The 18,694-nt window shown below is 35.6% G+C and overlaps 1 protein-coding gene across 1 annotated transcript; it reads right to left on the reverse strand.

Moving 5' to 3' along the window:
• Positions 1–13,498: 13,498 nt before the first annotated feature.
• LOC132046913 (BTB/POZ domain-containing protein At3g50780) lies at positions 13,499–18,341 on the reverse strand. The gene is made up of 2 exons (XM_059437746.1): positions 16,756–18,341; positions 13,499–14,865 (listed from the first exon to the last, which is right to left on the reverse strand). The coding sequence occupies exons 1-2, from the start codon at positions 17,389–17,391 to the stop codon at positions 13,912–13,914; spliced, it is 1,590 nt and encodes a 529-aa protein (XP_059293729.1). The 5' UTR covers positions 17,392–18,341; the 3' UTR covers positions 13,499–13,911.
• Positions 18,342–18,694: the final 353 nt, after the last annotated feature.

Raw genomic sequence — 18,694 nt, forward strand, 5'->3', positions numbered from 1 at the left:
ACTGTACTAGTCTCATTGCTTTGTTCTTATCATTTTGTTTCTTCCTTTTATCATAAAAAGGTTTTCCCGCTCGCGTGTCGGTCAACCTTTCCATCATCGGGTAGTGATTTAAAAGGCGCATACCAAAAACAAAAAACCATGCCTAGTAGCTCAGTTTATGTAGTATAAAACTTTAATTAGGATTTCTTAAGTTGCAGTTTTTTTTATAAACATAAAAATCCTACAAGTTGTGAAAATCATCAAAATTTTTAAAATTTCTAAAATGTTAATTAAAATTAATCTACCAAATTCCAAAAAACAAATCGATTGATCAAGCTTTAGTTGATAAAAAGGAAAATTTAACATGAAAAATTAGCTTCTTTGATATAATCGCTAAAACATTGATTGGTAAATATATTTTCCAAAAAATACAAAATATTGGTAAATATACGGTTTGATCAAACTTCATTACCAAGTACAGCCTTAAAATAATCACATGTCTCTTAAATAATCTAACGGATCAGATCTATTTGATTAACCAAAGATGTTTTAACCATGATAAAATATTCTCTCTCCTAGTCTCTCCAATGTTGCTTTTATCATTTCTTTCTCAGAAAAGAAGATGAGTACTAATTTATGAGTTCTACCTTGTTGCAATTAAATTTAGTTGTTGTTGTTGGTTGTTTGATAATGGAAGAAAATCAATGGCGAAACAGAGAGGGAAAACGAAAATTTCATAGTTTTTTGTGGGATTTTCACCTCCAAATTACATGCTTTGGTTCATTTTCACACGACCCCAATTTGAAGGATTGACTTCCTTTTTTTTTTTTTTTTTTTTGGGTCAATCGTTGTTGTTGATTTAACAGAAGACTTTTACTCTGTTTCTTGCACAATTAACAAATAACATCTTTCCTTTAAATCATTGACAAGATCCATAGGGTGCAACATATTAAATTTTGGAGTCAGTGATATGCACATTTGATTTGCGTTGCTTTGCAGATTTTTTTTTTTTTTTTTTTTTTTTTTTTAACTCTAGTTAGACAATCAGTTAAGGAAATTAAATTTGGAAATTGATTGAAAAAGTGGACAGGTGTTGCTCATTTAAGGGTGTACCAAAATATATGATCGATTTCAGTCTTTTTTGAATATAAGCTATGACAAATTTCATCTCATTTGAAATCGAGAGATAAAAATCGCATGTCCAAACGCCTACTTAGATAATCTTTACAAGCTAATGTAATTGATATGATTGACTTCAATAGTTCTTCATACAGTATCTTTTTCTTATTGTAAACTCATCGTTCCTAAACAGATTTATTATGTGATTAAGTAAAAGTCCTTTACCAAGGCTACTGCATAATACTTAATTAATCACATTAATTAATCAAAAAATTTCATTCTTAGCTACTCCCAAGAAGGCTTCTTTTGTGGAGTTTGGGAGCTATAGAACATGATGTCAATCAAACTATCCCCCTTAATTACCCGCCTAGCCCCACTACTGTCCAGACCTACAAATGGGGGAAAAGGGACAAAGGAGGGAACTAATAGACTGCAATCATAAGGTATCTAGAAAGCTTTTCATGCAAAAGATTATTCCTCAATATTTTTTACTGTGTATGGTGATAGAAAGCAACAATCCATCTGATCAAATTGCATTCTCTATTATTTTAGAGTTATCAGAAAGCTTTTTCCTGTGAGTAAAATTATTATATTTATATATCCAACTGCCACAGTATTATAGCAAATCATTTAATCTCTGCAATAATGTTGGTAAGGAAAACGACGGAAAACAACTACAAACTGCAACACTCGCTGTCTGTTTTTTCAAACTCTTCTCTTTTGTTATATAGTTCTGGTGAATTGGTTATGTTGCCTATTTTGTCCAACTTACACCTTCTTCCCCTTTTCTTAAGATTCAAACATAATTAGATACTAAGCTACAATCACCTTTCACCTAACTTCCTTCCCTCTTTCTGTTGTGGTATTTCGTATTTAAATTTTTTTCCTGCACCATTTTTATTTTTAGTTTTATTTTTGCAGAGCAGTCTGCATTTAAGGTGATATGTCAGACTCGTTAGTATGCACTAGCAAGTAACACTCAAAATGCTTGGGAGAAGATTTTGTCTCCTTATGCTAAGAGTGTTCCCATCTACTGGCCAGTTCAGGAAATGTCATTTTCGAGTAATAAAATGCAATGTTATCTACACTTTCATACATTATTGTACGGGTTTGGTAGGAAGATATATGAGGCCTTCTCATTTAGCTACTAGTTCACACAACTCTGCTCAGTCATCAGATCTGATCAATGCTTTTTTAATTAGTCCAGTCTCCAGAAAATTAATTGCCTTCACGTATAAACTGTGTACAGTAAATCTTTTCGAATTTAAATATGGATGCATTTACGTACGTACTACTTCATGAATTTGTCTCCTATAATTGTAGTACGGATGTCGTCAGGATGTTAAGTTGTCGTTTGGACATGTGATTTCAAACCATGGTTTTCAATGAGATGAAATTAACATTTGGACATGTGAAATTTCATGTCATGTGATGAAATGAAATAAACATTTGGGATTTCATTTACCATAATTTCAAAAAATTTAAATATCACTTGACTTAAGTTTATATTTTGTCAATAAGTTGGTAGATATTTTTAAGAACGGAAAATCCAAAAATCACTCCAAAAATGGTGCATGATTTTGGGATTTCAAACATTTTTCTATTGGTTGGCTTATAAAAAATTTAAATGAATTTTTTTTTTTTTTTTTTTGAAAAAAAAACCCCACACTTGCACCCTACGCCCCCCTACCCTCCCCCCCCGACGCAAAAAAATTAATATTTTTGAAAAAAAAAAGTTTTGACGTTTTTTTTGGGTTTTTTTAGCTGGGAGGGGAGGGGAGGCGTAGGGTGCGGGGTTTGGGGGTTGGGGGGAGGGGGAGTTTTTATATGCGGGGTTTGTGCAAAAAACCCCGAAAAAAAAAAAAGTCAAAACTTTTTTTTTTCAAAAATATTAATTTTTTTTACGTCGGGGGGAGGGGGGTAGGGATATTTTTGCGAAAAAAAAAAATCTACACTTGTGCCTTTTAGATTTTTGGTTGAAAATAACCATGTTTTTATAGATATATCAACTCAATTCATTAATTTTAATTTATCTAGACAACATTTTTTTATGTTCTAACAATATTTTTTGCACCCCAGTCATAGTTACATAATATTTTTACTATTTATGTTAAATTTCAAAACTTTTTTTTTTTAAAAATATTTTTTTTTGCATTCGGGGGGGGGGGGGTAGGGGTGCGGGGATGGGTAATGCGATGTGAAAAAAAAAAGTCAACTTTTTTTTTTTGTTTTTTTAGTCGGGTGGGGGTGGGGGCACTATCTAGTCAATATTGCAAAAATTAATTAGTTTAATTAATTTTATGTAGAAAAATGACACGTGTTTAATGAAAACTTAGTGATTATTTAATAAGATGGTGATAAGTATTTTAGGAATGTGGATGATAGTTTTTACATTTTTGCGCGTATTTTGACCATAGTTTGAGGTATTTTGGCCCTTTTCCGTTTTAAGAATTACTCCAACCAACCATTTATCAACCTCATTAACTTCTAACAACATTTATTTATGTTCTAACTTCTACCAAGTCATAGTTACATTACTATTTATGTTAAATTTTCTTTTTTATTGAACTAAAGTTTGATCAATTGATGTTGTATTTTTAAATAGCGTATTAATTTTGTTAAATATGACTTGCTTATTTAATAAGATTGTATAAGAATTGGGAATGTTTTGATAAACAATTTGTGGGGTTTTTATGTCTATAAGAAAAAAAAATACGATTTCAAATCATATCCAAACGATTTCAAATCATATCCAAACGGCACCTAAGTCCAAAGGAACTTTTTACCCTAGCTAGGTCTACCGTGCATTGATTATCATATTGACCTCAAAAATTTAAAACATCCTTCTCAAATTCAGTACTCCATACAATTTATTTTAGCATGATGGTATTGACCAGATGCGAAATTAGAGAAAAGAAAGAGAAACTTTTGGCTATATAAAAGGAAATTTTGAACTTTGTTCTTAATTAAACATATCATAGCATTTTCATATCAAAAAAGCATGTCATTATGTTGAAAATATCGGAAAGTGCTACAGGATTAATTATTTTGTGGAGCATATTAAAAATAAAGGAGTGTTCCTATAAAATGGAACGTGCAAGAGGGTACTCCTCTCATTTTATTTATGTGTCGTAGCTAGTAGTACGGAGTTTAAAAACTAAAGAAGCGAAAATTTTGATTGTTGTAATTTTAAATTAAAGATATGTTCAATGTATCAAAATATTATTTGAATATTGTGGTCTTAAACATATTTTCATGAGAAGTTGAATTAAAGAAAGTATTATGATTTTGCAAAACATACTAAGAGTAAAATAAAAGATAGATAGATAGATTGGGACAGAGAGACAACATCTTTTCCTAAGATTTTTTAAGTTTTGTTTCTTCTTAAATTTCAGAAGCAAATGGTGACTAGTATGCTGACAGGTAATAGATTATACGGAGTAATTAGGATATGTCATGAAGGAGTGACCCTCAGAATGGTTTCTTTGTCTTTCTCTCTGTTAATTTACTATTCCTGCTGCATGTTTGACCAATTAATATTAATGTGGATGGTGAAGACAGTGACCATAACCCTAGCTCGTACGAATTTCATATATCGTGTTTGGAAAATAAAAAATTGTCTTCAAATAAATAAATAAACCAAAGCTACACCTAGCAAGTGTAGCACACTTTAGTTACCTCTTTTGATTGAATGCAAGAGCCAAAAAAGATGAACTGTTCACGGGCCCCCAATATGAGATTAGGCTGAAGTAGCTTTGGACCATGTGACACAAGGTGGTGTTTGGGCGTTTTAAGTTTTAATCCAATATTAGGCAATCACAAAGATACCCACTTTAATTTCTTCCTCCTTTTGAGTGGGTGCTCTTAAACTTGGCAATTTCATTTTCATCTCTAAAGACAAGCCACTGAAAATGTTAGTTAAGGTGGTCTGTCTTGCTTCAGATAGTTTTACATTGCTATTAATTTAACCCTTCTATTCCAGCAATTTGGCTTTCACCTTCTTTATTTTCCGAGCAACAGAAGACAATGGGATAATTAAATTAATTCAACACACTTCCACACGTGGTTCCAACGTAGTTAATATTTATAATTCTCTACACTCTATAGTGAGAGACTGAATGAAGAACCTGAGTAAGGAACGTACGAGCTAAAACGAGGCCATTTAGGTAGCGGCCTTTTCATTTTCTTTTATGTAATTTTTGTGTGGTCACTTTCCAACGATGTGCGGTTGTACTAGCCTACGCCCAAGGCTAACAAGTAACAAGCTAGTAGAAGAGGATCCAAAATTTTAATTTAATGAGCTTAGTCTTTTAAGTTCTCGCCATTGACCATTTAACATTATGGGTTCAAGATTTATTACTCCATAATTTTCTATATTTTTATATTACGTAATAAAAAATCTTGGTTTATATAAACACATTATTTATATTGTCCATCCGCCATTACGACCTCGGAGAAATTAAAAGGGTGTCATTGTCCTGGAATTCCTATGGATCACTGACTAGTGCTACTATTAGAAAATGATGCATCGATCGATCATTTTCACCATGCGAGTGTTTTCCAGTAAAACCACTGATCATGTTTGAAAACTTACCGAGGATTCAGGTTTTCAGCTAAAAATCAGTATTGATCATGACAAGAGACAAAGCAACTTAATTTGTAGTATCAGCGAGTCCGGAACCAAAATGCCCCCAAAAAAAACATTTTGAACCAAAATACCCCAACAAAAAAAAATTGTTATGAAAATACCTTTAGCGCAGTAATTTACTGCGCTAAAGCGATTAACGGGGACGGCTCGGTTAACTGTATATAGCGCAAGAATTTCATGCGCTATAGTGTTCCCTTTTTTTTTTTTTCGGCCCTTTGGCTAACCCTTCTTCCATTACACTTTTTAACGTATTTTGACCATATATTAATCATGCCGGACCCGAAACTTCAATATTTTATATAGAACCCTACTTATTTTTGTGCGATTAATAAGGTAGGATCAATACATCAACGATACACAAAAGTTCGGATGACCGTTTTAGTGGTTGAAAAGTGCTCGAACGCCATTTTCGTTTGAAGGCTCGGTGACATTAGCTTGAAATTCTTTACGAATACTTAAACTTGTTCATTAACAATTCATCAAAAGTTAGTCAAAATGGCAGCATTCATACAAAAAAAAAAAAAAAAAACTTAATTAAATTGCATCATTCATAACCTTGAGTAGATGAAAATACTTAAACTTGTTCATTAATAAGAAACCCAAACTTTTAAAAATACAATCATCAAAGTAAGAACAAAACTTAAAAAACATTCATCAATTAATGCCCTTGAGTTAATTAAATTGCATCATTCATAACCTTGAGTAGATGAAAATACTTAACATACTAATATTCTTCAAAATAACAGCATAATGATAAATTAAACTTAAAACTAAAATCACAACATTCTTAATCATCATCAGAGTACAAGTCCTCAATATCGTCCTCAGAAAAATATTGGCGGTTTCTTAAGACACATCTTTTTCGTAGCGCTTAGTTCTTTAGGTTGATGATGCTTATTCTTCGCCAACTTTAGCATGTGTGTAAAATCTACATCGTCTTGCCAAGATTCATTCCGTTGTTTTCTTTTCTAATCCTTTGCACGGCAAGCTCGCAAGTTTCTGGACCTACTTGAGGCATGGTTAAGGAGTACCTTGTTGGGATTGGAGTGTTGAGATTTTCCAAGTCACGAACAAGACGTTCTAATTCGGCAAGCCGATGTGACCATTCTCGGCCTAAACCGCAGTAATATTCCCGCGGATCTGAATATTTCACACTGCAGAAATCATCATTACGCTCTATAAGAAGGTGGGGATTTAGCTCATCTAGTTTGAAATCACTGGTATCGCTCAAAAACTCGCTATGATTTGAACTCATCATCATTGCTAGTTGGTTCTTTTGGAAGGAGTAAAGACCAAGCTGAGTTTCTACTACTCGACATTGAATATGGTGTAGTCTAATAACAAAAGAAAGGGCTACTTATATAGTTGCAAACCCCCAAGTACCCTGGGGGGAGGGGGGAGGGCAGGGGGAGGGTCTTTATGACCCAACCTACTTACCTTATTGTAAGAAAAATATTAATCTTCATCGGACATTTCACAGTCCGAATCCCACTTGGATCTAAATCTTATGCTACCATGTATACCATATTCTACCCTATGGTAACGTATTTGCATCCGATTGTCCTCTTCACGAAAACGATTAAGAGCCAAATTAAACTCTTGTGGAGTTCCGCGAGGCATTGACATAGCACGTTTTTTGGGCGTTTAAGCCCTACTGACGCTAACTTGTGCTCCAGTGTTGCAGCCTCCCTAACACGCCAATCCCACTCCTCTCTCATTTTATTATTGTATTCTCGATTGAATCTATCGTTAGGGTTATTTGAGTAATGAAAATCATCATCATCTAGTTCCCTGTGTCCTACCTATGCTTCAAATATGTTTGCCGGAGTGAACGATATAACACGACCGATATCTCTAAATTGGTCAAAAAATGACATAGTAACTCAATTTTGTGTGGAATGTTGTGTGGTTGGTAACAACTATTCGTCAAATTACGTTATATAAAGTTTGATTCGAATCATGACGTTTTTCCGTTTGTGATTGAGGTGACAATATGTTGCAGTGGTATAGTGCAGTAAAATATCGTTGCGCGTTATACCAGTATAACGCATTAAATTATTGTGTTATACTGTCATAGCGCGGCATTTTACTGCGTTGTGACAGAATAACGCAATAATTTACTGCGCTATTCTGCTAGAACCTGCCATAACGCAGTTATTTCATGCGTTATGCAACACAGCGCACTTAATTTGATTTGACGTAACACTGCAAGACACTGTAATTGCATGCATGCGTTGGTTCTATATTCAAACTTCAAATCCTATTAATACCGAGTTCGTATAAGGCAAAAAAAGCAAAAAAAATCGAAGTTTCATCTAGTTTTTGCATTTTGTATTCCTCCTAAATTATTCAAAATATGGCAGATGTTCGAAGAATTAGAGTTTCTTTATTCTGGGACGGACAAATTATATTCGAGGAAAATAATTTGCGCTATGATTCTTCCCCAAAATACCATGTTAAGTTTTCACTTGACTTAAAATTCTCAAAACTACTCCAAGCCTTGTATAATAGACTACAAGTTAGTAGAAGTGATTTTGATCTAAATATAATTGGAAAATATCCAACGTCATTTACGCCGCAAGGTGTAACTAGTTATGGACAGTGGTACATTCAAGACGGTGATTCTTTGACTGATTATTTGAAGGCGCCTTATGATTATAGGAAATGCATAACTTTAAACGTCCTTGAAATGTATATAGAGAAGGTCCCCATTAATCGACTTGAATTCATAGCTAGGACTCCTCGGGAAGCCCGAAATAGACCTCGTCGGGAAGCCCCGTCTATAATTCAAGCCGAAGTCACTCAAGCGGAACCTACTTATCAACACAATTATCCTGACATGAATACCTATGAAAGCATTTTGACTAGCCAAATGCCTCTGGATAGTTTAAGTCAGCAATTTGACGGGAAGTGGTAAATATTCATTTTTTACAATATTGTTATTATCATCATCATCATCATCATCATCATCATCATCATCATTATTATTATTATTATTATGTGTAGTGGCACTTGAATGCTACTAATGATGTCGATTATATTATTTAGGGGTTATACACCTGATATGGATCATATCGGACGGTCTCCTCAATCGGGATGGATGAATCGGTTGGAACATCCTCAGCCTATCCAACAACTCAAAGCGATGGTCCTTCCTCAAGTTTCGGTGCAGTTGATTACTATCGATACGTCTATTTTTTTTAACATCAATAGTGTTATTTGATGTGTAGTAGTTAAAACACCCTAATTTCTTATGTAGGGAGAATGTGGTGGTTGCACTAAATTATAGGCAAAGGCCTGCTATGGATGGTCCGGATTATCCGAATTATATAGTGACATCATCCAGCGATAATGAGGAAATACCTAATGCGGAGGAAAGTGACGATGAGATTGAGGTTGGAACTAATCCTCAACATCAAGTAGAACTGTTGCAAGACATGATGAACGATCAAGACACAAGGAGGAAGCGAATTCACAAGAACCATTTGAACAAGAAGAGTCGACTCACCGGTTCGACCCGCAAAGCCAATTTCAACAACAAGAGTCGAACCCGATTCAGTGGCATTCCGATGAGATCCCCTATCTTGATCATCTTCAAGATCGCCAGATGCCTTTGTCTTTACTAGGGATGATGATCATATTTGGCGAAGTTTGTGGAAAGAGCCAGTGGATCTAGTAAAACAAAAGGCTCATATTGAAAAATGGATGATTTTCAGCTCGAAAAAATCATTGCAAAGGGCTGTTAAGATTTATTGCATCCAGGGGATGAGGGAGTTTAAAGTTGACGATTCCACACGAAAACTTTGGCGATTGGTCTGCAAGCGAAAATATCAATGCTACGAATAGATTTTCCGTGGTAAGGAAACTGCTGAAAAGATGTGGACTATTTCAAAGTTTTACACAAAGCACACTTGTGATATGGGTGACCTCCCAGATGATCATTGCAATCTAGATACTAATTTGATTGTGCGTGTATTAGTTAGTGACATTAGAGAAAACCCAAGGTATCCCCTTCGCCTAAGTTTATTTTATTTTTGGTGTTAATATAATGTTCCTCGTTGTTATATCTTTGATATTTCAACTTTTTCAGGTACCCTATTAAAGATTGTATTAGAGTCGTCACGAAAGTATATATACTGTTACTAGGAGGAAGGCGTATCTTGGGCGTAGGCGTGTACATGAAATAGTCTTCGGCAATTGGGAGGGCTCTTTCAAGACGTTGCCGAGATACATGGCGGCTCTACAACACTTCAATCATGGTACTGTTGTTGAATGGAAGCTCAAATCGAAGCCTGGTGTGCCCGATAATATTTTTGATTTTGTGTTTTGGGCCTTCAAACCATACATTGATGGTTTTGCTCATTGTCTTTCGTAATATCAATAGATGGAACACATGTGTACGGGAAGTATGACATAAAGGGTAATAGCAGGTTGGAATGGATGCAAATGGAGTTATATTCCCTCTAGCTTTTGCAATTGCAGCTAATGAGAGCATTAGTACGTGGGGTATGTTTTTGGACTACTTAAGGCAACACGTTATTAAGGATCGCATGGGAATATGTGTGATATCAGACAGACATGCTGGCGTATTGCACAATATGTTCAATTTGCAGGGGTGGCAGCTACCCTTTGCCTACCATCGTTATTGTTTAAGGCATTTGAAGGCAAACTTCCAAAAGGCATATCGAATCCCAGCACTTTGCAATTGGATGTGGGCGGGCCGCAACAGAGCATCGGGGAGAAGAAGTTTAACTTTGCGGATGGACATTATTAGGCGGGCGAATGAGGAAGCCTTCCATTGGTTGAATGCTGATTGATAAAGACAAATGGACATTACACCAAGATGAAGGTAGGCGATGGGGTATGCCGACAACAAACGGCCTCCGAGTCATTCAATGGCTTGTTGAAATGCGCACGGGGACTACCCGTCACCGCAATGGTGAGAATGAAATTTAAGCGAGGTTGTGGAGCGGTTCGTCGATAGATCAAAAGAGAGGCAAAGCACGTACGACGAAGGTCTAAGATGGATGCCAAAACCGTCAAAAGCGTTCGAGTACCACAAATATAAGGCTCAGAAACATGACCGAATGGAGTACAACCATGCAGAGCGCATATTTGAAGTCACAACAAGTGTGCACCAAGGTAAAGGAGGTAACGTCTACACAATTTGTGAGATTCCAAGAACATGCACATGCGGCAAGTGGCAATCATATCACATGCCATGTTCTCATGCCTTCAAGTGTTTTATCACAAGGAAAGAACGCTCCCGCATACATGGTGAGGAATATACAGTTGAAAATTATGCAAGAACGTATCTTTGGAAGGTTCTACCCACTTGGTAGTGAGAGTTATTGGCCACTGGATCCATTTTCAATGGTTGCAAATAAAACATTTATCGGTAAATTCGGAAAGAATGCATACTCGCGTATTCATAATGAAATGGATGTTCCACCGGGGAGATACACTCGAAAATGCTCATTTGCAATTATGTTGGTCATGATAAGCGCAAGTGTCCACACTCGAAAATGCTCATTTTGCAATTATGTTGGTCATGATAAGCGCAAGTGTCCCTTACGGCATGGTGGTCAAACTACATCTCGCGGTGGAAGTGCCTCTCGTGGTGGAGGAAACTTTCGTGGTGGAAGTACCTCAGTGGTGGTGGCACATCTCGCGGTGGTGGCGGAAGATCAACTCAAGTGGCATTAATTGATGAATGTTTTTAAGTTTTTTTTACTTTGATGATTGTATTTTTAAAAGTTTGGGTTTCTTATTAATGAACAAGTTTAAGTATTTTCATCTACTCAAGGTTATGAATGATGCAATTTAATTAAGTTTTTTTTTTTTTTTTTTTTTTTTTTTTTTTTGTATGAATGTTGTCATTTTGACTAACTTTTGATTAATTATTAATGAACAAGTTTAAGTATTCGTAAAGAACTTCAAGCTAATGTCACCAAGCCTTCAAACGAAAATGGCGTTCGAGCACTTTTCAACCACTAAATCGGTCATCCAAACTTTTGTGTATCTTTGATGTATTGATCCTACCTTATTAATCGCACAAAAATAAGTAGGGTTCTATATAAAATATTGAAGTTTCGGGGTCTCGAAGCATGATTAATCTATGGTCAAAATACGTTAAAAAGTGTAATGGAAGAAGGGTTATTTTAAAAAAAAAAGAGAGGAATACTATAGCTAAATAAATTCTTTGCGCGCATTAAAGGTATTTTCGTAACATTTTTTTTTTATTGGGGTAATTTGATTCAAAATGTTTTTTTTTTGGGCATTTTGGTTCCGGACTCAGTAGCAGCTAGCTAGATAAGGACCACTATGGTTCAACCATTATCAAAGCAATCAATGAGATGAGAACTTTCATGATTTCAATCGACAATAGGTGTAATAATTAGCAAGGACCACTTTCAGTCTTACTACTAGTGCGCATTAAATTTATATGAATATCCATTTCTGCAGATTAAATGACTGGAGAGGAGCCGGTGACAGATGGACGAATTGGATTGAATTTGAGCGTGTCAAAATGGTTGAATTAATAATCGAAGCATTAGAAAACTCTGTCCAAAGTTTACATGCCAAAGATACGAGCTAAATAATGAGTCCTAGCCTAAACCTCCCAACTTAAGCCATTATTTTTACTGTTCCAAACTTACATTCCATGATTCCACTAATATATAAAAAAGACTTATAACATAATAAAATGGTGATCCGAATGCATTATTTGTTAGACATCAATATCAAATGACAGTAAAATGTCAAAAAATTATATTTTCATGGGTTAAAGATTGAGCATTTTCCTAGGTACGGCATCATCGGGTATCTGTTTGGGCTTCTGATTTTTGATGGGTTAACTTGGTAACTCATCATCAAAATCACTCTAGTCCAAAGCCCATTAAAACTTGAGGATTGGGCAGGTTACATGGGTGGGTCAAATTTTTGCCACCCATCCTTAAAATGCATATAAATTTTAGCACCCCACCAATGAGAATTAAACAAGCACGTATAACATCCACAATTAGATTTTCTCGACTTGCCTCTGATGACTTGGAAAAAGAATGTGTCAAATTGAGCCATATATAGAAATTTGTATACCTCCACATCTTATAAATTGAACCATAAACGAAGTACAAAGTACTATATAAATATTCATAACTAAATTAAGTGCAGTGAGACCCAAAAAAAAAAAATGAACATTTGATGTTGATAACCAAAAGCATCATCAATCTACTAGAGTTCTCATAATAAAAATACTATGAGAGTAGTTAGCGCCTATCTTGACATTGCAATTTTGTTAAGACTTTTTCGTCTAACGACTTCATTTCTCTTTTAGGAGAAAAAGGAAAGATTGGGTCATAAGGGGTTTGCAAAAGGGCTCTGGCCTTTGATCTTTGCATTGCCTTTTAATTGATTGAACAAGAAATCTAGATGAGCTGCCAAAAGAAAACCAAAATTAAGACAAATCCTTTTTGGTTACTTTATCCTACGGAAAAAAAAGGAAGCTAAGTGTCCCCTGAAATCACCAGTTTTTTTTTTTTGGGATTGCCTAAAATCGTCCCACTTACATGAAATTCCAGATTTATCTATGAAAGTACTTTTACAAAATAAAAACTCAATTTAGACTACTCATATAAATTGAAGGCCACCTGTGGGTAAATGTTGTTCATGCATATCAAGTTCCTTCAGAAGGAAATGGGAGAAGGTTACTTCATCTAGTGAAGTAATAAATTAAGAGTCATATTCTTGAACTGTCTTGATACACCATTGTTTATGAAAATGTTATAGAACTTGCATAAAGCTTGTAAAATTCATCTCCGAACAGGTGGAAGCTAATATAATATGTTACATTACTCCAAGGACTATTGGACTCTATGAAGAGAGAAGTCCTGTCAGAAAATTTGATCCAACTATAATTTCACACAACCAACTTGTATTACATGTGACAAATCACTAACACACCAAATTAGACAATTGAAATGATACTTGAGAGATTTACATGATTCACACAAGGAATTGTTGGAATCAGTTAGACCTTATACCGATTAGCAGTTTATCCCTTGATTTGACAAAGCCACTCTTAAATCCTTCTTGATCGCATACCGCACTGAGCCCACAAACCATTGATCTTCATCAGTTTCCTTTACATTAATACGTTAAAACTTCTAATGCTCCGTCACTTTTGGAGTCATCGCGTGGTCTAATGGGTGGCTATTTCCTGACTCAGCATATGGTCTGACAAAAGTCCGACGCCACCAGACTTCAAATGCTCTTTGAAGATTTGGACAATTATCACCAGCCTTGAGGAAACTGCCTAACCAAGAAAGCAAAATGCTCTGCTGCTCCTCCAGAGGGAGCGTTAGGATTGTTCTGCCAATTCCTTCCTCCACAACCTTTCGGTCAAATGACCTGCACCCGTGCTGCAACCAGCTGTAGTCATTGATCAATGGCTGTAACCACGTCTGTAACAAGAGGTTACGAGTGTCCTTTGATGGCAAAAGCTCTCCTCTTCCTATTCCTACAAAAAGCCTCGCTGTAATGCAACTAACATGGTGGCGAGATACAATAGGTAGCTTTGTATGAAGAGAAGCTAACTCCTGCTGGCTACCCCACATTACCGCAAACTCATCCGCTGCTTGCCTGTCCGTTAAAATTTCAAGCATCCATGAGAGGTTATCAGCCTCTAGAACCATCTGCTTCACTACTGGTTCGTTGCAATCGGGTTCAGCAGCTTGTTTGAACAGAATCAATATTGAATCCAGGCAACTTCTGCACGAGCCATATATTATTTCGTTATAACTGTCAACTGAGCCGGAGGAACTTGGAAGAGAGTTATTTTCCCTGAGGAGCTTCAGTACAACGGATTTCATTTCACGGCGGCCTCTCTCTTCATTACTTTTGAGTACCAGGTCTAGGATGTGCGAGAATGTATCCTTGTGAGGCTTAGAAATATCAGATGACACCCTTTTTAACACAGGGGTCACTCCAATTCCTTCGCTCTGCAGCCGTAGGACTGAAGAAACAACTTTCTCCTCTTCTTCTTCCCCAACCCACGGTACTGCTTCCAAATACTCTAAACATGATTGCATGCATGATCTAAATCCAAGTTGTTCTGATACCTAAAATAAAGTTCTGAGTTAGGAATTGTTAACTATTTTGAAGATCAAATATCATAGCAATATCCAATTACCATGATCACTGAGGATATAAAAATGATTTGCATGCAAAATAAGTTTGTCAGTCAATGAATTCAGAGGGAAATATTCAAGAAACTAAATATTGAAGCTTCAAAAATGGTGTTATGAATATAGGTAAGGCATTGGTTCAACTAAGCTCCAATTAAAACGAGAATATTAAAGGTAATGGAATAACAGAAGCAGAAAACATTCCTTTTGTTACGCTAAAATCACATTAAAGTTAATAGCGCAGCATTTGCTGAAGCCCTACTGCAGTTGATAATTGAATGTCAAGCATATATATACAGATCCACTTAATCAATTAGCCTATCACAGAAAGACCAGACATTCAAATTATCCGACATTATCTATAGGACAACTACTATGCCTCAATCAAATGGATGTTAGTCTATATGCACAAAAATCAACCATATACGCTAACTTACTCATATCTCTGAGCGAGCTTTCTGAGGAAGCTTAAAAGAGTTTTTAACACTAATTAAGACCTTCCTATTGTATCTAGTATATAACTAATAGCGCAGCATTTGATAAACCCCTATTGTAGTTGATAATTGAATGTCAAGATGTATATACTTATTTGTATTCAAATAGCCTATCATAGAAACATGCGTCTAATTCAAACTGTCTGATGTTAGTTGATACAACAACTTCTCCCTCAATCAAATATCTGACGTTACATTATAACAATAGTCAACCACATTCCCCAACTCTCAGACATCTCTGTGCAAACTTTCCGTGGTAGCTAAAAAGAGTTTTCAACGCTATTTAAGACCTTCCTATTAAAACCATCACTGAATTTTTTACCACACATACATCGTTTTCTGTTAACTTTTACCTTATCAAGAAATTTATTTTACCACACATACAAGCAAGAACCCAATGCTTGCAATAGAGACACCACTCCCCCCACCTCCAAGGTTTTCATCTTCCTCAGACAGCAAAAAACTGATCAGTTTTAGCCTGAATATATATTTCAATGAGGTTTTCATATTGACTTCATCAGTGAATCTGGCTGTAATCTGCAACCATGTCACACTTACTAACAAACAAAAATTTGTTTCCTGCATCAGTAAAAGGATGAGGGTACCATGCATCTGATGGAGTTGTGAGAGCGTGGGGCAGTCTAAATCTCTCTCACACCTGTGGGAGCACATAGTGAAAGCAAGAGAGGGAGATTATCTAATAGCTGCCATTTTAGTTTTTTTTTTTTTTTTCCACTTGTGTTACAGATTTCAGCTTTGAAATTCTCCATCAAAGTTTAACTTTTCCTGCAGATATTCTGACCGTTGCCCTAAAGAAATGCCTACAATTTTCTTTAGGATGTTGTTGTGCTGGTTACTGAAAAGGATGCTTCTAGATATCATCAGCATGCTAAATTCATACCAGTATCATCATCTACTAGCTAACATAATCAAATCTATAGTATATGAAATATACTGATGAGCAATATAGGTACCACAGAGCTAGGCTTGATGTTTCCAATAATATGTATGTCACAGCTATAGTTTGAACTGAAACAAACCACAAAACACAGAAATTGCTTTTGAAGAGTTTACGCCTTCATCTCTAAGCATCTTTCAATGAATTTGTTGATCAGTCTAAACATATGGAAGCACAGAGCTACGGCAGATATACAGCAACCTAGCATATATGAATTACATTTACAAAATGGAAGAACCTGAACTTTAAGGGGATTAAAGTTGACTACTTGTGTCAACAAAACGTTAAGCAGTTATCTTTAAGCAGCAGTTCTAGCGGAAATATTCGAACATCTATACAGAGGGAAGTCCATCCCAAGATTTCCTAAATTACCTTGATAATACGCAGAACGCGAGAAACACTTTGCTTGATCAACCGCTGCTTCAATTCTTTGCTATACATTAGGCCAATGGTTTCAACATATATCTCAACATCCTCACAATCATCAATCTCAATGCAAGGAAACACAGGCTGCTGATCTGATATTTTATTAGCGAAAAAACTACTATTTTCTACCAGAATATTCTTGTGAACATTCAATTTCACAGTGAACCCCTGCTTTCCTAGCAAGATCACCCTAAGATCACTAGTTCCAGGCTCACCAAACTCAATCGATACTTTCCTTGGTACATTTTCAGTCTTCGACCGAGGTGTTCTCTCTGCAGGCACTGATGCAGTAACAGTGGGTGTATCAGAACTAACACCTCGTTTTTCATCAGAAACAGTACCCGATTTAGGTGCAGCATTAGCCGGTCTTTTCTCGGTTACTGAAGTTGGTTTCTTGTGAGCCGGGTTTTGAGTTGTAGGAGTATGAGATTTGGGCTTGTTTAAAGGATTCTGTGTTTTGAGGCTCTTTTGAAACACATTGGGAGAGGGACAACACCAGAAACCCTCTGGGGTTACAGCAATTGGAACATTTCTAATTTTGGTTTGGCCTTGTTCTACCTTTGTCAGTTTAATTTCAGCCATTCTTGACAAAAAAAACTCAATGCATAATTAATTCAACATATGGCATTTACAATTGAAACAAGAATGTGGACCCCTAAGGGATGGTGAAATTGAAAATCAGGTTGACAACTCAGAACTTAGAAACTCTTTGATTATAAGAATCAACCTATCCAGATTATGACAAAATATCAAAGACCCAATTTTTCTTCCCTCTTTTATCTGACAAAAGACAGCTAAATCAATTGTATTCCTCCAAAACTTATCAATAAAGAAAAAAGTTTCTTCCTTTCTTTCTCCAAGAGGACACCAAGCCAAAAAGATCAAACCTTTAACAGTATAATTCTCAAGAAGCACACACAATTACAAAAGCTTTCATATCAAAAAGAAAGAACACTTGAAACTCACCACTCCCAAGAGCTTAAATAGCAGGACAAAGGGATTCTTGAAACACCCAAGTCAAGAAAACAACAAAGACTCACCTACAAACAGAGAGAGCTATCTTAGAATTTTTTGAAACCCCATATTATATCTTTAATTTAAGAGTCCAAGAAGAGCTACTCAAAATGATTGAATGAAGCTTAGATGTCAAGCATCAAGGGAACCACCAAATCAGAGATTTAACAGAGTGGAATGATAATGAGCTCCTATATTTTATTTTATTTTGGAATAGAAAAATTGGGGTCCAAATGAAAATAAAGCAAACTTAACACGACCAGAAATGAGAGTGATGGCTTATGCGCTGTGTCTTTGACAACTTTATCACTTTTTTGTCTCACTGATGATGCTTTCTTATTTTCTGTTTCTATGACTGTATTTGTGGGTCTCAGAATTTTATCTTTTTCTCTCTCTTAAAAAACACTCTAAAAAGGAAAGCTCTTTGTGTCTCTCACTACAACTGAATGATCAAACGAGACTGGCATGCATTTGTGTTGTCTTCTCAAAGTCCCAATCTTGCTTTTGCTTTCCTTGATTTTTTTCAAAATGTTTTGTTTCTTTTTAAAAAAGAAATTATCCCTGTTGCTTTTCTGAATTCTGGGTCTTTGCAGAATTTATTCTCCTTAAATTATTTACAGAAAGAACAGGAATTTAAGATAAGGAAATCACTATCATTTTCAAAAGAAACAAAGTTTATTGAAGTTGTCAAATGACAAGGGTGCCCTCAAAGCATCTCCAAAAGTAAGGTTATAAGAGGAATACCACATCTAATAATCCTAATCTGAGTTTAAGTTCTATACACGCCATATATAATTTTTAGCGCAAGCTACAATGACATGTAAACTTTTATGACAAGTTTGATATAACAGATAATATAACTACCTTATAT

Source organism: Lycium ferocissimum, chromosome 2, assembly GCF_029784015.1.
Source record: "Lycium ferocissimum isolate CSIRO_LF1 chromosome 2, AGI_CSIRO_Lferr_CH_V1, whole genome shotgun sequence".
NCBI classification, from domain to species: domain Eukaryota; kingdom Viridiplantae; phylum Streptophyta; class Magnoliopsida; order Solanales; family Solanaceae; genus Lycium; species Lycium ferocissimum.